Source organism: Chiloscyllium punctatum, chromosome 39 (assembly GCF_047496795.1).
Source record: "Chiloscyllium punctatum isolate Juve2018m chromosome 39, sChiPun1.3, whole genome shotgun sequence".
Classification (NCBI taxonomy): domain Eukaryota; kingdom Metazoa; phylum Chordata; class Chondrichthyes; order Orectolobiformes; family Hemiscylliidae; genus Chiloscyllium; species Chiloscyllium punctatum.
Genome location: NC_092777.1, coordinates 57,046,500 through 57,070,198, shown reverse-complemented (window position 1 = coordinate 57,070,198; position 23,699 = coordinate 57,046,500). Strand labels below are relative to the sequence as shown.

Below are 23,699 nucleotides of genomic sequence, written 5' to 3'. Positions count from 1 at the left end.
GACTCTCCAAATACATGTACACTCCAACAATTTGTCCACCGAGATCAGGCTCACTGGTCTATAGTTCCCTGGCTTGTCCTTACCACCTTTCTTAAATAGTGGCGCCACATTAGCCAACCTCCAGTCTTCCGGCACCTCACCTGTAACTATCGATGATACAAATATCTCAGCCAGGGGCCCAGCAATCATGGCCCTAGCTTCCCACAGAGTTCTAGGGTGCACCTGATCAGGTCGTGAGGGTTTATCCACTTTTATGCGTTTCAAGACGTCCAACACTTCCTCCTCTGTAACATGGACATTTTTCAAGATATCACCATCTATTTCCCTACATTCCATATCTTCCATGTCCTTTTCCACAGTAAACTCAGAAGCAAAATACTTGTTTAGTATCTCCCCATCTTCTGCGGCTCTACACAAAGGCAACCTTACTGATCTTTGAGAGGCCCTATTCTCTGATTAGGGGTAATCAACATAGTTTTGTGCATGGGAAATCATGTCTCTCAAACTTGATTGAGTTTTTTGAAGTAACAAAGAGGATTGATGAGGGCAGTGCGGTAGATGTAACTCATATGGACCTCAGTAAGGTGTTCAACATAGTTATCCTTTTGTCCTTAATGTATTCGTAAAAACCCTTTGGATTCCCCTTAACTCTATCTGCCAAGGCTATCTCATGTCCCATTTTTGCCCTCCTGATTTCCCTCTTAAGTATACTCCTCCAACCTTTATATTCTTTTAAGGATTCACTCTATCCATTCTGTCTATACCTGACATATGCTTCCTTTTTCTGAACAAATCTCAATTTATTTTGTCATTCAGCGGTCCCTCCACATACCAGCCTTTCCTTTCACCCTAACACCCTAATACTGTCTCCGAACTCTCGTTATCTCATTTCTGCAGGCTTCCCATTTTCCAGCTGTCCCTTTACCTGCGAACATCTGCCCCCAATCAGCTTTTGAAAGTTCTTGCCTGATACCATCAAAGGTCTATTCTTTTCGATCACTATTTTAAAACTATTAGTATTATGGTGGCTGGCCCCAAAGTGCTCCCCCACTGATACCTCAGTCACCTGCCCTGCCTTATTTCCCAAGAGTAAGTCAAGTTTTGCACCTTCTCTAGAAGGTACACCTACATACCGAATCAGAAAATGTTCTTGTACACACTTACATTCCTCTCCATCTAAACTCTTAACACTATGGCAGTCCCAGTCTATGTTTGGAAAGCTAAAATTCCCTACCATAACCACTCTATTATTCTTACAGATGACTGAGATCTACTTACAAATTTGTTTCTCAATTTCCCTCTGACTATTAGGGGGTCTTTAATACAATCCCAATAAGGTGACCATCGCTTTCTTATTTCTCAGTTCAACCCAAATAACTTTGTTGTATGTATTTCTGAGAATATCCTCCCTCAATACAGCTGTAATGCTATGTCTTATCAAAAACGCAAATCCCCCTCCTCTGTTGCCTCCCTTTCTGTCCTTCCTGTAGCATTTGTATTCTGGAACATTCAGCTGCCAGTCCTGTCCATCCCTGAGCCATGTTTCTGTAATTGCTAGGATATCCCAGTCCCATGTTCCTAACCATGCCCTGAGTTCATCTGCCTTCCCTGTTAGGCCTCCTGCATTGAAATAAATACAGATTAATTTATCAGTCCTACCTTGTTCTCTGCTTTGTCCCTGCCTGCCCTGAATGTTTGACTTGCTTTCTTTTCTTAACTGTACCAGTCTCAGATTGATCTCTTTACTCACTATCTCCCTGGGTCTCACCCCCACCCCAACCGTAGTAATTTAAATCCTCCTGAGCACCTTCCTGCCAGTATATTGCCATTCCAATCCATCTCCCATACACCAGCTCCTCAGCCATGCATTCATTTGCTCTCTCCTGCTATTCCTACCCTCACGAGCTTATAGCACCTGGAGTAATCCAGATATCACCACTCTCGAGACCTCCTTTTTAAATTCCTGCCTAACCCTCTATACTCTCCATTCAGAATCTCATCCTTTTCCCTTCCTATATCGTTGGTTCCAACTTGTACAATTACCTCCTGTTGGCCCCTCTTCCTCTTGAGAACATTCTGCACCCTCTCTGAGACATCCTTGATCCTGGCACCAGGAAGACAAAGAACCATTCTGATTTTTTGCTGCTGGCCACAGAAACGTCTGTCTATGCCTCGGACTAGAGAGTCCCCTAACACAATCGGTCTCTTGGAACCCAACGTACCCCTCATTGCATTAGAGTCAGTCTTAACACCAGAAACTCGGGTGTTCATGCTACATTCCCCTGAGAATCCATTACCCGTACATTTTCTAAAGCAGCATACATGTTTGAAATGGAGATAGCCACAGAAGACTCCTGCACTACCTGCCTACCTCGCTTACCTTTCATGGAGTTAACCCATCTATGTGACTATCTGCGACTTTTTTCCCTTCCTTTAACTGCCTTGCAAAACATCGCCTTGGTCTTGTAAATTCCTCGAGGCCTCTAACTGTCACTCCAACCGATCCATTCAATCTGAAAGGATTTGCAACCAATGGCATTTATTACAGATATAATCCTCAGTAACATGTTAACTCTCCCTCAACTCCCACATCCAACAAGAAGAGCATATCACTCAACTAAGGGCCATTTTTGCTTCTTGGCAATTAACACTAAGCTTTAAGATAGACTACTGCACAAAAAACTGACAATGCCCAATTTCTACCCCAATCTGCCAAGACCGTGAAGAGAGGACATAAGCTACTTACACATTGGAAGCATAGCGACCAAAATAAAAGAGGCAAGAGATTGGGTTAACAGAACTCACAGCTCCAAGTGAATGGTTCAGAAAAACATAGGCTGATACCTGGAATAGACTCTAACTCAACGTTATCTATAGCTCATGTGCCCAAGAAATGGTAAAACAAAATCAAAGACAGGATGGTTCTTCTTTCAACACAGAAATAAAGTGTGCCAAACTGACAATTACATTCTTTTCAGCAAATTTTGTGTTCAACAAGGTGTAATATCAGTAAAGTGGAGGATGGAAAAATCTCATTTCACACAGGGGCAGCTGGAGGATGATTTTACCACTCTTCCAAGGTGAAATCACCACTCCTTCCACATCAAAGTAACATCCTTTATGGACCAGTTACACATCTACTCCCTAAGTTTTAATTGGGACAGATTTATGCTTGTGTCCACGAGACAATGGATCAATACTCTCCAAGAAAGTCAGAGATTTTGTGAAGCCCAATTCATATTCCAGCAGCCATAGTTGATGGTAGCATTCTAATCAGTAAACATCATAGAATCACAGCAGTGCAGCTAGAGACTGGGGGATGTGGAATACATCACGATGGTCAGAAATGCTGGCCTGTTACAAACTCATTTTTCCAGGAGATAGTTCGCGTATGCTCCGAACCAGCAATAAAGTGAAGTCAATGCAGATTCTTGCAAATGGCCAGTTCATAATTCATTTAAGAACTTTTACATTTAAGAGTGAAATGTTCTACCTTAGAAAAATGGCAGTATTTGGTTGAGAAACTGGTAATAATCCTGAAGTAATACAAAGCAAAAACTTTAAGTTGAGCTTATTATAACTAAATGTTGGGGCTGAGTTGGTTAAGAAAGGTAACATAAAACAGATTTACCAAGCTAAAGAATAGGAGGGATGACCTCTGCAGTAATTCTCATAAAAATTATTCATATGCTTTTCCAGAATTAAAGAAAGCTTTTGAATTAAAAAGTAGTTAATTTTCATTTCTACCTTGGAACAGGTCATGCGTGTCACCTTGTCAATGGAGAGGTGTAGAGTCTCAGTGAAATTCTTTACTTTGAGGTATCTCTGCAAATTCAGTTGAAGCATGACCAGCAGGCAAGCCTGGATTGAGAGAAGCAGCTAAACGATATCAGTGTTCCAAGTCACACTTGCCCCAGTGGTGTGCCACAACGTCTCAACAGGTTGGTTCAAACATTTTTGACTTGTGCACCTTGAAGCTTCTTAGAAGTCAAATATAAGAATCAGGTCCACACCTCAGGTAGAGTAGATGCTAGATTTATTGTCCAAAATGCAGTCCAAAACTGGGAACTAGAATTCAACAAAAAACAAAATTGGAAAAGAGATAATCTAATGGGGGATGTGTTTAGCTTGAAGCTAAAGGGAAAAGTCTACATTGGATGCCTTCCAGAAGATTGTACCAGAAACCCTGCAGCTGTGCTGTAAAAGACTGGTGACCAAAGGCGGACTTTCAAAGACTGCAGGAATAAAAGTGGGAAAGTTCAGATCCTAGTGTCAAAAATAAGCACTCTTCTGATAAGTGAAATTACCACTCCTTCCAAATCAAAATAATATGTTACACATCTACTTCCCAAGTTTTAACTAGGACAGGTTTATGCCTGTGTCCATAAGGCAACGGATCAACAGAGGTTTTGTGAAGCCCAGCTCATATTCCAGCAGCCACAGTTGATAGTAGCATTCCAGTCAGTAAACATTATAGAATTGCTGCAAGCCAGATAGAGACCATTAGCCCATCAGGTCTGTGCCAAACCTCCAACAGCATCCCCTCCTATCCCCGAAATCCCACATTTACCATAGATAACCCAACTAATCTGCATACTACGGGGCAATTTAACATTGCCAATCTACGGCAACCTTAAATATTAACAATCCTAATGACACTACTTCAATCCAAATACTGTGTAGTAATATTTCTTACATTTTACCTTCTGGCATGGATCAGGCCAACATCATCAAGTTCTGGGTTTGGGAGTACATGAAATTCAGAAGCAAAAGGTCTGATTTGCAGCTTGCCAGACAAAGGCTTTACATTCCATCAGTAGTCAGTATAGACTGCCAAAGGTGACAAGCAGGCAAATTTCAATTAAATATTCACACACTTCTAAGATATTTTACAAGCCACCCCCAACATTTGTTTGCCATAGTATCAATACAATGTGATTACAAAGTTAAGGAAGTGAACATTCTAGTTTGTAACTGGAAGCTTATCGAATTCCTAAAGTACTGCCAGCCATGACAGTAAGAAGTCTGAGTGTGGTTTGGAGTAAACATCGAAGGAGGAATATTCGACTTTCACCATGTAATTCAGCATCAAGAAGATCTAAAGTCAGACAAGGCGAGTCAAAAGGAAGTGACTAAGTAAAATGAAACGTGGATCTTAAAAGCCTAGGATTAGTAGAGGAAGGAAAGGCTAGGAATGCCAAAAATAAAAAGCACTGTGTTTTAAATTGCTACATGACGATTATACCACAGTTAGATTCTATCTGCAAAGAGGGGGAGAAAAAAAAAGTCACCACGATTGGAATTAAAGGCTTTCATACTTGTACGGTAACATAAGATCCTGGCAGAAGTGCAAACACCTAAAGTGTTGACATAACTGCGTGGCCTGTTACTACAAATTTTGGAATAAATGCAAATTGAGCTTTCTTGCATTTGTTGCATCAGCAATGGACGTTTTTTTCCCCCAAATTAAACGAATATCTAATTTCTTACCTTTAAAGGTGACTGCTGAGGAACAGTTTTTGATTTCTTTGGATGTGGTGGACCAGCTGAAGTAGAAGAGTGTGCTGTTGCCTTTGATGGTTCATCAAGGATAAATGGATTACGATCCATTCCTGAGTTGTTCAGATCTTGACTTCCTGTTGGAAAGGAGGAAAGTTCAGGACTTTCATTGTTTTTGGTGGATGAGGCAATGCAGTCTGAAACATCAGAATATTCTGAGGGAGGACTTGAATCAGGAGCAAGAAGCTGTGCTGAACCATCACGTGGATTTTCTGATGATTCAGAGCTGATCTGTTCAGGTGACAATTTGTCTTCATCTTTCTTCTGAAAAGGATCTGTACTGTCTTTGCTTCGTTCTTGTGTCAAGTCCATTGATGGCACTTCCTTCTGTGCAAACTCCTCCACAGTTCTGTGCAAATTAATCTCTGTGCTCAACCCATTAGGACTAGAATCATCGACAGAACAAACAGAGCCTGGTTCAGTCGCAGAGCCATCAACAACCTCGATCAGCACAGTTTTTGATTCAGATTTGTTCACTGGCTGTTTGTCAGAAATTGAAGCCAAATCCATTGCTCCATTTTGTGCATCCACATTGGATCTCTTCAAAACATATCTGTGTGAAATAATGATACAGAATTATCAAAAAATAAATCACAGAACCATACAAATGGAGTAGTCAGGCAAGAGTCAGGCAAGTTCTGGTTTAGCTATTGTCACAATGCAAACAATACCACTTTCAAAACATCAAGCATCAAGGTGTTTGAAACAGGACTGCTTAGCTGAGATTGCTAGCTAATCTAAAATAACAGTGGTGTATGAATATACAAAAGTTTACTATCTCTGGATGTATAAATGAGGTAAAGTTGCCATAGTACCAGAGGGACCATAGGGCTGCTCTCTCATGAGATACACTTGGTAGGGGTTTAAGCTGAAGGTCACTATGCCTCCAGGAAAGGGAGTTTTGAGAAGGAGAGTCCATCCAGTGCAGGAATTGAGCTCATGCTGTTCACAACACTCTGCATCACAAACCAGCCATGCAACCAACTGAACTAACAAACATTCTTAAAATCGGCTTATACAAATGAGACCAGAAAATGGAGACCAACTCAAAAGTCTGGAAGCAATGTGTTTTTTGGAAGCAGAGTTATTTATTTCATTCAACCACGTCCTCAACCATACTGTTTTGTTGGCATTATTAGTAGAAGAATCAAAAGATTAACTATTATTTAAAAAGCGACTCAAAAAAGTGCAATGCAGAAGGATCTGGGTGTTCTTGTGCATGAAACACTAAGGTTGCATGCAGGTGCAACAACTATTAAGAAAACAATCAAATTTTGCCCTTTATTGCTTGGTATTTAGAGATTAAAGATATGAAAGTCTTGTTGCAATTATACCCAATGTTGGTAAGGCTACACCCAGAGTAGCATGTATAATTTTTGGCTCATCTAAAGGTCACTCACCTAACACAGAGATGCAAAAGAACTTCTCCCAGACACTGATGAATGTCTGGAATTCTCTACTCCAAAGAGTTGTGGAAGCGAGATAATTGCAAGTATTTAAAGAAGAGGCAGATAGAATTTTGAGATACTGGGGAGAGGATAGCTATTTGAACTGGCACAAAAAAAATTGATGTCTGGGGCAGATCAACCGTGTTTTTGCTGAATGTTAGGGCAGGACAGGCTTGTCATGAATCCTTTTAAAGTTCAGCAATCAGTACTGCGTACAACTGTAGAATAGGGCAATACACTATTGTGCATTGCTGCAATGGAACAAAGCAACTTTGGTAGAGCTGATTGCACAACAAAATATATTGTTGTAACCATGTTCATTTTTAATTTAATTAATATTATGAATCATGTATATAAAAACAATGTTCGCAATTCATATTCCCAAATAGTACACAAGGTTGAAGCATTAATGCACATATATGAAAGCTTCAATTTATTTCCAAAACATTTGTGATTCTTGGGTTTACTTTTCTTACCTGCCTCCCCAATGCCCTTTTATGCCTTGCTACTATCAAAATCAATTTCATAGAGATTTGAATTTGGCTAGCCAAAGAAACAATAGCCAACTTGCTGGACAGACATAACAGACAACAGGACGTTGAACCTATCAACAAAGACGGCATACTTAAACTACTGGACTTGTGCCTCACAACACACTTCGCATTCAACAACCAAATATACGAACAAATCAACGGAACACCCATGGGCTCACCGATCTCTGGACTCATAGCAGAAGCAGTAATGCAAAGGTTAGAACAAACAGTCTTACCACAAATTCAACCCAAACTCTGGGTCAGATACGTGGATGACACCTTTGTAATAATTAAAAACACAGAAATAGAGAACACACACCATATCATCAACGCCACACTCACAGAAATCTGATTCACTAGAGAGGAAGAAAAGGACAACCAACTCCCATTCCTAGACGTGATGGTACAGAGAACACCGAACGGAGAATTCACCACAAAGGTTTACAGGAAAGCCACACACACAGACCAAGTCCTAAACTATGAAAGCAACCACCCCAACACACACAAACGAAGTTGCATCAGGACACTATTCAAAAGGGCCACAACACACTGCAGCACACCAGAACTACAAAAAGAGGAAGAGGAACACCTATACAAAGTATTCGCCAAAAACGGATACCCTCGCAATTTCATCAACAGATGCCTAAGGGAGAGTCAACGGAACGAGGACATGCCGCAACCCAAAGGACTAGCCACATTACCATACATCAGGAGCATTTCTGAACTGACAGCCAGACTACTGCGACCACTAGGACTCATAACAGCACACAAACCAACAGCCACGCTCAGACAACAACTCACCAGAACGAAGGACCCGATACCCAACATGAGCAAAACTAATGTAGTGTATAAAATCCCATGCAAGGACTGCACAAAACACTACATCGGACAAACAGGAAGACAGTTAACGATCCGTATACACTAACACCAACTAGCCACGAAACGACACGACCAGCTATCGTTAGTAGCCACACACACAGACGACAAGCAACATGAATTCGACTGGGACAACACTACCATTATAGGGCAAACCAAACAGAGAACAGCCAGGGAATTCCTAGAGGCATGGCACTCATCCACAGACTCTATCAACAAACACATCGACCTGGACCCAATATACCGGCCACTACAGCGGACAGCTCGAACTGACAACCGGAAGCGACAGAGACAGGCCACTATAAATGCCGGAGGAAACAGCACAGAAGCGGTTCACAGGAGGCTCCCAAGCACTGACGATGTCACCTAGACAGGGGACGAAACGTTTGCAAGACAAATTCCCAGCTCGGCGAACAGAACCACAATAAATACAGCAAAATTATTTCTTCCATGTTATCCTTGAACCTGTGCTCCTTTTTAAGGTGTGCACAAAATAAAGTATTTACACAGGTAATTATAAAATTAATTATTTCACCATTCAACAAAATGCAAGAAATAAAGGTGTTGGTGCACAATTTCTCTACTTACTGTATTTCACGTTTGCTTTATTCAGCCAACACTGACTTACATTAGTTAGCATTTAATGCCTTTTCTTTGAGATCTAAAGTTACAATTGATTATTTTATCAGTCAAAGGAATGCCTGCTTTAGGAGGGGGTTATTTCTCTTCACCGCTCCTTTGAGGAATCATCAAGAAATGTTGGAGAGAAAGGTGAAGAAAAGCACAGCACTGAGCTGCCAATCCAAGAACAACTTAAGTCTAAATCAGCATTGACTTAGTCTACATAACCATTGACTTTTGCCAAGACAGAAATATATTGACAAACTAGAATAGAAAAAAGGAACACAATGTTAGGGCCATTAACTTCCTCAAAATAAACAGGCAGATCAAGATTGCTACATTTGAAGGGCTGTCACAATGAGGTACTGCAGTCTCAGGTTCTAACTGGTCTTCGTGAATTTGTAGATCAGCCATATTTTTGAGCAACATCAAGAGCATTTAGAATGCCATCCAAGAATTTTTTCCAATACAAATCAATTCTTCATGTAAAAGGGAAAAGGGCAAAAACAATGTTTTTTGACGCTATTCAATTACTAGGTTAAAAGTTAAGTGCATATGCAAAATGGGCTGTACAGCAACACAATTTAATGACATAATTACAGGTAAAAGCAATCCGAAAGACAACATGAAGTGACAAATATTGCACAATAACCAAGATCCACCTTGATACAACTGAAGAGAAAAAAATGCAGTAATATACAGAGAATGAATCACAGTATCAATTTGTGCAAAGAAGAGATGAGATGCTGCATTATAAAGGAGATAAAACAACAGCATGAGTCCTCCATAAAGACTGAATAAATACTATACCATTGCTTGTAGGCACTATCACATTTCTGAAAGGAAAACAAAAGCATACAACACGAGAGAAAGGAGGTGAGTAAATAAATATTCACCCACAACCAACATCAAGTGAATATACATGTAAAGAGATAAAATGACAAAGGTAACTAAAAGAAATCATGTATCACCCCACTGGAGTGCAGGACAGAACCATCAACACCATACAAAAAACTACGGATTTCAAGTTTAATACCTTACTTCCAAAGCAAACAAATAGTTTGAAACAACTTATGTATTATAAGTGCATTGTGTTATTATATTTGCAGTAAAATAATAAAAGGATCTGGTTTTAGAACTCGTGATTATGAAGTTTAGTTCACCCAGATTATAAGGTCTCGTTCTGCTTCTAAACATCAATTAGCAAAATCAAATTGATAGTGGTAATGTTTTAGGGTTATGGTAGTGGACTCTCAATCTAGCAGTCAAACCCTAATAATCTAAGTTATGAAAGTTAGTTCAATAGATCTGGTGATTTGCGGTCATTGCTTAGAAAAACTGCATCAAGCTACCAGGTTTCTATGGAAATTTTAAATGGATACTATGCAGACTCAGCAAATACGTGAACAGTTCACACCACGTTGATGACTTGATACTGTTTGAAGTGACTGGCAAGATATTTGGTTGTAAATAACTGCTGTGAAATATGAGCAGTTCAAGGAGGTGGCCTATCATCACTTTCTGGATGCTACTAAGAATGGGTAATAAATACATTCATAACAGTTCACTTCGATTCCAAGAACAAATTTTAAAATGCAATGGCTCATTAATTGTGAAATTTGGTTCAACATATTACAATAGAATCACAAAACCTAATTTTCAGAAATGGCATTTAACCATACAAATATGACAGAATATAAAATACTATGCTTCACGGAATTTGTTCTGAACATTGAATTACATTCCACCTGTCCTCTGAAGTATACAGTCCACCCAATAGTTGTCAGGTATCTGTTTTAGTAAAAACCATATACCATATGAAGAAATGAAATATGGATTACACAAAAACATATGCTGCCTATTTTCTAGAACAGATTAATTTAATTAAAAGAAAGTCATGTAAGAACAAATTTCATATAAGAGCAAGTTTTGCAGCCCCACCCTGCCCCCATCCAATGTTACAGAACTGCATGCTGTTTCACTTAGAAGTGTGTTTTTCTTTCAGCTTCACAACAACCTTCAGCAATCAAAGATTACCTTGCCTCATTTTGATCTTTAGTGAGTGCCATTAATCACTCCAGCTATCCATGATTGCACAAAAACATTGACTGTAACAGCCAACTCTTCAAAAAGATAATCCAAGTCATCGCATTTCAATAATTTAGGATGTGTCTAATTAGGTATCATAACTGCCATCAATCAGGCAAGTTAATTGTTAACTACGTCACACAATTTAAATTTCTAAAAATATTCCTCCTCATAATATGTTAAAATCTCACAAAGAATAATTTTAATTATGAGCACATTTTTCTAGAAAACTTTGCTTGCATAATATTTCACATACAAGCAGCAGAAAATGGGCCTTTTTCCATAACAGAAACTGTTATGAAAATAGAACGTCAGTCTGAAAGAAGAAAATACAAGCTAATGTTTCAGTTAAAGATCCCAAATCAAACTGATATCTACTGAAATGTCTCCACCTGAAACATGAACTTGCTTGTTCTCTTTTTCAACCAAGTCTGCAGTACACTACCAGCATTTTCTTTCAGATTAGTGGTGCTCCTCTCTCCCACCCTAAACAGTTTTTAAGACTTGTTTGGCAAGGCCAAAAATCTTGTTACATTTAGATTACCAATTATGATCATCTACTTAATATGATTATTCCTGCTAAATCACAGAACTGGAGATCATTGCTTTAACACCAACAATTTTTACCAAAATATATCTGCTCAAATATGGTTGGCTTCTTACCTAATGATGGCACTACCATCAGTAAGTCCAAGTGATTTTAGAGTAGTTGCCTTTAGTGCAGATTCTCCAGCTATCTGAAACAGACCATAAAGTGAAAGAACATGCATCAAAAATGTAAAATTACCTCCATTGAATCAATATAAATTCTTGCAGATAAAACATGGATTCAACCAGATGCAGTTTAAAATCACAAGATAATTTTTTCTGTTTTAAATTCATAGAAAAGAGACTGCAATGAGCAATAGACACACTCAACCTTACATGCTTTCATTACAAGAATGACACAGTATTATAATTTAGATGGGGATGCATTATTACGAATCCAATTGAAAAGTGATCATGCAACCTAGATGGTTTGAGAAACGCTGCAGTAAAATAAAGAAGAAGTATTTCCAAAGTACGTGCGTGCTTTGCTGAGTACTCAGATACTCATCCTAACAGTACAAGAATTTAATATAAAAAAAACAAAGCTTTTCTTATTACACTCTGCAAGACAGAAACACAAGAATTTCCAGGGCACGTCTGCTGTAGTCCACCTAACAACTCTTTTTCTCATTCAATATAAATTGTTGTTCCCTTTCAAATTTGGCATTCTTGTGATTCTGTCCTAACGAATGTAGGATAGCAATCGTTATTCAGCAATACTCAAGTTGTGTCTACCAAATGGAGGCAGAAGTTAATCCAATCTGCATTTCCCAGCTACGAAAATGGAACAGATACTGTGCCATAAAGGCCAAAGTAAACAAGATTACAGAATGCTATGTGAGCTCCTACCATACTTTCCACCTTATTCACAGCCTTTGAAATGTATATTTTATTCCACTGTTCTAATATTTTTGTCCCTTTGCAAATTATCATTACAACATTTTCAAGCCAGTTTAGTGCATAGCAATGGGAAATTCTAAACCTTGGGCACAACTAGGTAATTATTTTCTATTTGGATTCCTTACAATCAGCTAATGAATCTCTGGCCTGGCACCATTCTTCATCTCAAAAACAAAAGTTCCAAGACTAGATCTCATGCTCCTGAAAATTTATAAACTTGAAAACTTCTGAATTCTGTTTTGAGTTTTTGGTATCAAGTTTTTACCGGATGGTATGCTGAATTGATGTAGAAACACTAAAAATGTTTATATTTTTAAAGATAATAAATCTGAATTAGGGTAATACGAAAGATTTGAACCTGCACTGTATGTTAATTGTGCCAACATTCAACTAGCCTACACATAAAATTCCTCCCCTTCTATTTTAGCAGACGTGCTGGTCTGGTTACATTTTAAACTGGTTAAAATTAAAATAGCAAATATTTCATACTCAAGAAATGCTCAAATTTCTTGTTGCACAGCAGAATTGCATGCTTCTAATATTGCGCTTTGTTGAAGCTCAACACTACATTCAAGTCATTTAGACCAAAGTGTCAATTGGCTATAAAATAATGTTGCATTCAGGACTTCATATCAGACAATGCCTTTGTGTTACTTTTTGACAAAATTCTTTTGCAAGCTAAGAAGCCCTTTTACAAATATTTAATGCCTAGGATTCACCTGTAGGCCAAACATTCATGACTTGCAGCTACATAAAATCTTAATGCAGTTAAGTCATCCGAAGGCACTTCTCACAGGAATTATCAGAAAAAAATTAACTCTGAACCGCATGAAAGGTTTGGACATTGAGGTAGGTTTTAAGGAGCAACTTAGGAGAAGAAACTAAAAGATTGAAAGGGTTTAAAAAGGGATTTCCAGAGTTTAGGAACCAGTTGAAGGCACAGCAATCAATATGGGACAAACAAAATTGGGGATACACAAATGACCGAATGGGAGGTATACTGCATCCCTGGAGGCATGTTAGTGCTTAGAGATTTAGAAGAGGGAATGGAAGGATCTTAACACAAGAAAGAGAATTTTAAATTCTAAACTCTACTTAACCTGGAGTCAACAGAAGTCAATGAGCAAAACAAAGGTGATCAGTGAACAGACCTTGCTGTGAATTAAGATAGAGGCAATAGAGTTTTGGTTGACCTCACATTTACAAAGAAAAGATGGAATTGGTGGCCAGGATAGCAGTGGAATTGTTTAGGCTTGAGGTAACAGAAACAAAGATTAGGGCTTCAGCAGATGGAAACAGAGGCACAGATAGGTCTTATTCGAGGTGCAAGTAGTTGGTCTAGGTGAAGAACAGGGCTTGAGGTCTGAGTCAAAAAGGACACTAAGTTTGCAAACGGTATGGCTCAGCTGGAATTGGTTTCATCAAGTTTAATGTAAAAGGAATTTTATTTCAACTTCCATACTCTAAAACCAAACTTACAACATTTACCACTAACATTTAAATAATGGCAGGCATATTTTGATGTAACAGTATACAATTATTTCAAGCACACTAATTAGTTTTACAGTGCTGTCTCAGAGGTCTCAGAAAGAATCTAACTATCCAGTCTGCAAACCAAAGCTTCGCAATGCAGCATGACCCATTCCTGTACATTATTTTACTATTATAGCCAGAGTTATATCTTCTGCATGCGCAGTGTTTCAAATTTATCACTTTTTTGATCATTACTTTTATTATCTGTCGTTAACATGAACTCTTTTAAACCTTCCAAATTGGCAACCAGCTACAACTTTGGAGACTGGAACATCCAGAGATGTCAAACAAAATAAATCTTAGCCAATTATTACAGTTAACATACACTTGGATAAAGACAGAAATTGTCCTTATGTCTAAACAAATTAAATATCACCAGCACAATCCAGTCATTCAAAATAACATATTACAGAAATGGAGAATAATGCCAAAGCATTTAAACTGCTTACTGTTTTAAGTTGGTTGATTATTCTTCCATGTCTAAATTACTTCTGCACTTCTTAAACAGTATTTGCTTACAGAATAACTGAAGTGGACCTTTTAAGTGTAAAAAAAAACACTTCTCAAATAGTTCAAAGCATCAATTCATAGAAAATACCTTTAAAAGATCATGAGCAACAAAGATGTTAGAATTAAACCAATGCCAGAAAAATGTTTTACTTGGCAAACAGATCTTTTCTAAACTTGCCTATATTAGCTTCTGGCTTGCCAAAAATTATGTCTTGAACTTTTAATCAGAACTTTAAATGCAGTTAAAAAGATGTGCAGTTCAAGGAGTTGAAACTAATTGGTTAAAGTTAACCAGTCACATATATACTGGGGCTGCAAGAGGTCAGAGGCTGGGTATTCTGTGACAAGTGCCTCACCTCCTCACTCTTAAAAGTCTTTCGATCATCTGCGTAACACTACAATGGAATACACTCCAAGTGCTTGGAAAACTGCAACTCCAGAAGCTTGAACCCCATCCAGAAGAAAACAGCACACTTGATCAGCATCTCATCTGCAACCTTAAACCTTCTTAACCATCAGTGCAGTGCCACGCCTGATTCACAAGATGCACTGCAACAACTTAATCAAAGCTCCTTCAGAATCATCTCTCAAACCTCAGCCAATTAGAGAGAAAAGGATAAGGACAGCAGGCTTATCGCAACATTATGACCTCCATGTTATACATCATCCTGGACTACAAATCTCTTGGTGCCACTGAGTAACTTAAAAATAAATCACTGGATTGTTGAAATCCAGTACTGGACAACATTGGCTGTTACCAACTTATGGCATACATTTTCAGGAGCAAGTGTAAGATTCTGAAAACTGCAGCTTCACTGAAGCTAAGCATAACATGGATGTAGTAGTGGTACACACTGCCTACTCCTGTAACAAGGTTTCTTGAACAATAGTTTCAGGTTGCTAGACTGGCGTCAGCTCCAGCAGTTTTGAACTGAATAGTGGTGAGAGCTACTTTTAATGCCTCAAACAATTTCCATTAAAGCTAAGTGTTCTCAGTGTCTGACTTAAATGGTCAATTATGACTGTGCTTTACACAGTTCTTGAAGTTGCTATCAGACACATGGTGAGAAAACAAACCACAGAAAATCATTTTACATAACTGGCAATTCAATGTCATGGATGTGAAAAGATCTTGGAAATTTAATTACCCTTCATGGTATGTTATTTCCTCCTGGTGAACACAGCTAACCTGGGATCACTCCTGCAGTACAGGATAGCAAGAATCAATATGCTTTGAGATATAAAAACTGAAAGACAGATTGAGGCTAACAGAATACACTGTACAATTATCTTAAAAGTTAACAACCAATATCTTCCATAACTAGACATATGTTAATGCCTTTTCACACTCAAGGCACTCTGCATGCATGCAATGTCAACTGGGAAGATAGTCAGGGAGGTAAAATTGCTATTCTGACTCAGTGTCCGGTATCCGGCTTGATGCCACTGCACCTGCAAGATTTAACTGCTTTAGATCAAATCAAACTGCTGCAAAAACATAAAATATTTTTATAACACTGATTTTATTCCAACATTTTTATAGCAAGTGTCACATCTATGAAAGTAGTTTTCCGATACCGTGCGCTTTGAACCATTTGAGAGCTGTAGCAGCATTCTTTTACACCACTGGAAAAGACTAGATTACAGTTATTTGAACCACACTATGTCGGCAAAGCACAATCACATATTTATTGTACTAGAACAGGCTCAGAAAAATTCACGGCAGTAGATCAGGTATTCTGAGTTTCTTTCCACAATCTTCACATTTTTGATAAATGAATATTCAGAAAGAATTTCAGTCCAACTGTTCATCTGTATGCAACGTCCCAGCTAATTTGACTTTCAAATAGAATGGCAGCTCTATGGCTGCCAAATTAGGTTAATACATTCCAAAATATGAATCCTAGGATTTACAGACACTAGAGTACCATGAGTTCCAAAATATAATGGATATATTAATAAATTCTTTTGTCTACAATCACAGGTTACATTTCCAGCTTTTTCCATCAAGAAAATTACAATTGTTGATAGTGCACAGGATAGGAATTTGTTGTGTGTCACAATTGGGCCCAGTTATAAAGAAAGGGTCTAGATGCACAAAATAAATCACTTAATACTTTAGGGCATGATGGTAATCTGCTGCAACAGCATCTATTCATAAAAATCTTTGAAGAAAACATAACGGGAATTTTTTTTTAAACTTACCTCATCTCTCATATAAACACAGACTGGAAAAGCTTCCAACAGCTGTTCTTCAGAAATCCTAGCAAAACAGGAAAAACTGTCAACATTTGATCTTGTACAGAGCAAAAATATTTATCACCTAGGTAGCAGGGGACACATGATCAAAATGTTAAGTAAGGGCAATAAAAATATCATGAACTGTTCAGTTTTTGACTGCTTTCTTCAGAGGTCAATACCATACAGATTTTAATTTGATCCACGAAGAAATACCTTGAGTAACCCAGTTGCAACTGCTACCATTTAACTATAAACAGCTGTCAACATCTCCATACTCAAGGCACACTCCAGATGCTTACCCATCTGCTACAACCCAAAAGGTGTTGACAGTAAATACAGAGGCTGCACTCCATGGTATGACGCACCGTACTGACTAGAAAATGACTGGACCTGAAGTTGCATCAGAAAATTACAAAGAATGTTCAATCTTGAGTGTTATGAAAGAAAATTTTTGTAATATAGATAAGGAAAGTTAAATCATTTTAAAATGCCTGGGATTTAATTAGTTACTCTTACAGTGGTCACGAGTCACTCATTCTTGACTATGTAAATTACAGTTAATGATCATTTCTCAAGTAATAGATTTTGATTGGGTTTAGCCCATAAGCCAGCTTCACTTGATACAAAGTACGCTGTTTTTAAGTTTTTTAAAATTGAAGAGTTTAGATAACCCAAATCAGAATACTGTGCATCCTGCAGAGGTGAGAATGTAAAAAATCTGTCTTATGAATAAATTTGAGAAAATGCTCCCAGAAAATATATGTTCTGCATCTAAATATACTTAATTTTTTGTAAAAATTGCAACACTTAAAAGAGTTCCTGTTTCTGATTGTTTATACTAATTATTGTTACCAGTTTAAAGTGATTAAGGGGAAATCATGCCTGACAAATTTATATGAATTCACGGAGGGTGTAACAAGTAGAATAATGGGGAATCAGTAAATGTAATATATTTGGATTTCCAAAACGTGTTCAATAAGAAACCACACATAAAGCTACTCGATAAGAGCCCGTGCTGTGAGGGACAGAATATTAGCATGAGCAGAGAACCAGTAATCGATAACCCATACCTATGTTTTGATTTTGTGAACAACCTTTAATCTCCTTGAGTGTACATGGGCATGTTATTGTCCCAAGATTTGATGGTTTAATTCCTCCAATTAGTTTTCCACCTCTCAACCACACCCAGATAAAGTCAGGGATGACATTCTTATCACTATGGTACATTATTTAATTTTGTCTTCTGCAGTCTTTAACACTGTTCACAAAAGACTAAGTCAAGTCACCATAGTCCTACCAGACCATACAGTTGCATAGGCTGGAACATTTTTCCCTGGAGCATAAGAGGCTATGGTGTGACCTTATAGAGGTTCAGAAAATCATGAGGGGCATAAATAAGGTGAATAGTCAAGGTTTTTTCCCCAGGATAGAGTTGTTAAAAACTGGAAGGCAAGGGGTTAAGGTGAGATGGGAAATATTTAAAAGGGACCTGAGGGGAATCTTTTTCACTCAGAGGTTAGTGCATGTATGGAACTAGCTGTCAGAGGAAGTAGGAGATGGGGACATTTAATAGAAACATAGATAGGAAAGGTTGAGAAGGATATGGGCCAAACGCAGGCAAACAGTACCATTTTATTTTTGGAAACCTGATCAGCTAACGGGTTTGTATATGTACTATATGACTATGACTCTAAGGCAGAGAATTGGGATAAAGGGGGAAATTTCAGATGGCAATCTGCAACTAGAGGAGTGCACAGGGATCAATGCTCGGGCCACAATTATTTATAATGTACAGGGTCATACTAACAATTTGGATGAGGAAAGTGAGCGTACTATCACCAAGTTTGCAGATGACACAAAAATGGGTGCGAATGCAGGTCAATGGGATGTCAGAGTCTACAGAGTGATATAGACAGATTAAGTGAGTGGACAGAAATTTGGCAGATGAAATAATATAGGAATGGTACTGTTTGTATTTTGGCAGGAAGACTAAAGGGAACAAAAATGTCTAAGTGGGAGAAAACTGCAGAAACCTGCACCAAAGTGATTCAGGGATCCTTGTGGATGAATCTCAAAAATGTCAGAAATCACGACACCAAGTTATAATCTAACAGGTTTATTTGAAATTACAGCCTTTTGGAGAGTAGGCCTTCATCAGGTGTAGAGAGAGAGAGAGAGAGAGGGAAGCACCCAGAACACAGAATTTATGGGCGGTTAGGTCAAAAGATCACACAAATGGTGTATGTGGAGTGTCAAATAATAAGTCCCTGCAAGTGATCAAGGGTGTTAGACGGTGTGTGAGTAAAGTATCAACAGCTGAATAACAAGCGAAGGGATGACCTATAAATCCAGTTAAATGAGGCAAGAAGATAATTACAAAAAATTAAAAATAAGGTGGTACTGGAGACAAACCAGATGATTGGAATAACATGGATCAAAAACAGAAGTCGCTGGAAAAGCCCAGCAGGTCCGGCAGCATCTGTGAAGAAAAATCAGAGGAAGGGTCACTAAACTCGATCTGATTTTTCTTCAGAGATGGTGCCAGAGCCACTGAGCACCACACACCCTCCCCCAACCCCCAGCAACCCCAAAGGCTTGTCCACCATCAACAAGACACAATGCACGATTGTAATGAATACTCTCTATGTGCAGCTCCAACAACAAGAAACCTGACACCATTCAGGATGCAGCAGACCACATGATTGTTTGTGGATGTGGTGACATTGAGCCCCTCAACGACAAAGCTCAGTAACAGCAGTGTTTACTATCTACAAGATGCACTCCAGAAACTTTCCATAGATCTTTCGACAGCTCCTTCCAATGTCAAGAGCAGCAAATATATGGGAACAGCACATACAGAGGTCCCCCTCCAAGCCACTTACTATCCTGAGTTAGAAATGCATCACCATTCAGTGTCCTTGGTCAATGTCCAGAAATTCCCTTCCTAATGGCATTGTGGTACTACCTACAGCACGTGGGCTGCAACAGTTCAAGAAGGCAGCTCGTCACCACTTTCTCAAGGGCAACTAAGGACAGGCAATAAAGTGCTGGCGCAGCCAGAGATGCCCACATCTCATGAGTGAATAAAGAAAAATGCATATAGCTCCTTTACTAAGAAAGCATAGAAGCCATCATAACGGGGACATGTTGTTCTGACACACCATTTGACATACAAACTAAAATATTCTGTGTCAAAGGAAAACAGGAGCAATCTTTGTGTCTGGTCACCTATCTTAACTTCAAGGCGTCGCAAAAGGATTAATCCCAACATACTGCCTTGTCAGCATGCAGAATTAATCATCAAAACTTTTGATTACCAGAAACTAAAATTCAATTTATGGTGAGCTTTCTTTTTAATAAAAGGAAAAAACATACAATAAAATGTAAAATTAAATCAATTTAAATTTCCCTCCCTTTGAATGAAAATATATAGTATGGAGTTAATTTGACAAACAGTACTACACCTTCAAATGGACAGCCCTGTGCATTTGGGAATAGATTATTTCAGAAGAGTTTCATTAAACCTTTGAGCAAGCCAAAAAAAAAGGTGTCATACAGTGCTGCAGCAACTTATTAACCAACATGCACACAAGATCAAACAACCTGAAACATGACACATTCTGCAACAGCACCTAACAATGTGTCAAAATAAATTATATAAATACTACAATCTCAGAGTCAATTTTGAAAACATTCATTTCACCTGTACAAATATTGGAATCTTCACAAGTTCCTATATAAACAGGAAAACTGCAGGCAAAGGATAGAATGTTATAAATACCCAATTTTGAATATATTTGCTATATAATAAAAAAACACAAATGTATACATTTTTGAATAATTTGAACTTTAGAACAATCCTAATGTAAGTCAATATTCTTGTTGCTGTTTCAAACTTACGCTACAGTCAACTGTTCAGTAATTACTTTGCAAATGATTTTTGCTTTGAACACCAATGATCTACAACAATAGCAAAAAACTTGCAAATTCATGAGTCTTTCCCCTCTAGTACAAAGTAGAAAATCACACAACACCAGTACATATGTGTGTGCGTATGCTTGGTTGAGAGAGAGAGAGAGAGAGAGAGAGAAAGAAGAAAGAGAGGGAGAAAAAGAGAAAGAGTGAGTGAGAGGGGGAGAGAGAGAGAGAGAGAGAGAGAGAGAGAGAGAGAGAGAGAGAGAGAGAGAGAGATGGGGTATGTGAGAGAGGGTGAGTTTGGGGTGAATTTGTCAGTCTGACATTGGAACACAGACAGACTTCACACCTATTGTTTAAAAAGCTGAGCTATCTTGAGAATGTAATTTAAAAGTAGATATGGGATTTACATGTCAAAGAACAGAAACCAGCATATCCCATTATAAAGGTGAAAGTTTTAATCTAAGATTGTTTACTATGACACTGGACCCCGGACTCCTTTGGCTATAAAGTCTATGAGCATGATTTAACCTCCACAGCCATCTGATGAAGGAGTGGCACTCCGAAAGCTAGTGCTTCCAAATGAACCTGTTGGGACTATAACCTAGTGTTGTGATTTTTAACTTCATCCACCCCAATCCAACACCAGCACTTCCAAGTCAATACAATGTAGGGCTGCACAATAGCATACTGCATTAAAAATTCATATGGTAATAGGTTGATCATGTCAACATATTTCTGCTCAAAAGTGAACTAAAGCTCTTATCAAATGTGTTAACATGGTTTATGATGAGCAATATTTCTCTGCCACAGAAAATTCAGACCTAAGCCACAAAACATTTCGCAGAACGAAATATTAATAAAATCTACTAATTAGGTATCAGCGGTAATGCAGGAGGTCATGCCCCACTTCAGAATTTGAATAGATAACCTGGGTTGCCATTTCAGTGCACTGTCAAGTTTTTAAGTGGAGGCCTTAACTGCTTACTTGAGTGAATGTAAAAAATTACTACTCGTTATTCCGAGAGATTCTCTGACGTTCATCAACTTCCACACAAGATCTTGAAAGTGGAAGCAAACTTGCATTTACAACACAAAAATGGTTGCTACATCAACTGCAGACAAAAACGACAAGCAGGCTTGAACCTTCTGAATAATGTGTAAATGTTGAATTGTTTAGATTATATTGAAGCGCTCAATTTGTAGGGTTGACTACTACACGGGCACTAGTTTAAAGGGGGTGAAATTCACGCTGCAGTTCAAAATACCATATTATTAGCAGAAGTTGACTTGATCGCTCAACTAATCCAGGTAAAGAAGAAAAGCACAAAGAATTACAGTAAAGGTAATTACCGGATAAAAGCAAGAGAAACAAGAATGAATTTCTGGTAGTAAATTTTATTTATACACACTGGTATGAAAATCTAACATGTCAAAGATTCACTGGAATCCTGCAAAATCACACTGTTCGTCATCATCATGGCCTGGTATAATGACTCACTTAAAGTGAAACATTCCTTAAATTCTGAATGTGTAAGCGTCTTGAACCTTACCGCCAAATTCTTCCATTTCCCTCCCATTTACTCTCGTATGTAATGAACCTCAACAACATTCACAGATTTATCAAATAATTAAAATTACGTAGCTAATATATCTCACTTTTATTCAGATATAATGGCACAATTAAAATGATTAACTTTTTAATGATATTAACTTTTAGATGTATAGTGAACAAAGTGTCATAAATACCGACAGACTTAGTACCGGACTGAATGAATGAATGAATCAAAATGTGCTGCAGTAAATGAAGTGGGCTAAGTAGTGTTATGAATGAATGAATGGAGACGCAATATAGTAAACAAAGAGCGATGAGTAGAGTTACCGGTATGAATGAATATATGCGATTTTGTTTAAGTGGGTTAATGGGAAATGCAGTTTCCTTTGCAAGAGGTTTATAATGCAATATAGTAGGGCCTAATTTTACACGAGATATATGGAAAATACAAGACCTTTTGGCCAAAAATAAGGGGTCGACTTTTACACAAGATTAACGTTTACTTGGGTATATACAGTAATTAGACAGCAAACTCTGTTAGTGCCACTAAAATCTACCCAACAGAGAGATGGTCACACTGTTAATCTTACTGTAATCTTAATATGACTGAACCAAAATCGGCCAAGCAAGGGATCCAATGAAAGATGATGCATGTGAAACATTGTTTTTCTCTCTCTACAGAAATGCTTAACCTGAATTTTGAGAATACATTCATTCATTAGCTCAAAAATCTCCATTTCAGCTAACAAAACTAAATTATTCTGTTCCCAGGGATTTTGTAGAGAATAAATCAAACAAAACAAATGCTTCCTTACTGGAATGCTTAATTAAACACACATGAACTATAAAGATTCTTCTCACACAATACTAGTGCTTTAAACATGGGGCATAGCAATGCCTGAGCTTCAAAGTTTAATATCTTCCACCTGGTTTGGATACTAAAACAATCCAGCTTTGAAGCCTGTCCCACTCGACTTTCCAGTCTCTGAGAAATCATCTTGCATTTACTCACCACAGTTTTATTTCTTCCAAGTCCACCATCACATTTCCAACTTCCTCCACCTAATTTTGCATTCTACCATCTTAACTTAGTAAATAACCAATTAAGCACCTACTCATTACTCAAAGTAAAACTGACAAACAAGGTATTCTTCTAGAATCTCTGCCAAGTTAAACTTCCTTCTACTCTGTATTGCAATTCAGCAAAAATCTTGGGTTATACTTTACCGAAACTGCAGCTACACAATCTCAACTGAGTTGGTGGATTACATCAGGAAATGCACAGACACAGATGCGGTATTGTCCACACCTCAGCATGTCAATATCATTCTA

At 38.1% G+C, this 23,699-nt stretch overlaps 1 protein-coding gene across 4 annotated transcripts in view; it reads right to left on the bottom strand.

Annotated features, from left to right (window-relative positions):
- aspscr1 (ASPSCR1 tether for SLC2A4, UBX domain containing) overlaps window positions 1-23,699 on the bottom strand; it is a 337,421-nt gene that overhangs the window by 120,951 nt on the left and 192,771 nt on the right. For all 4 annotated transcript variants that reach the window (XM_072558780.1, XM_072558778.1, XM_072558776.1 and 1 more), the window contains 3 exons: window positions 16,862-16,919; window positions 11,789-11,862; window positions 5,491-6,112 (listed from right to left, as the gene is read on the bottom strand). In XM_072558780.1, the coding sequence (XP_072414881.1) occupies window positions 5,491-6,112; window positions 11,789-11,862; window positions 16,862-16,919 (754 nt within the window). The remainder of the gene's footprint in view (window positions 1-5,490; window positions 6,113-11,788; window positions 11,863-16,861; window positions 16,920-23,699) is intronic.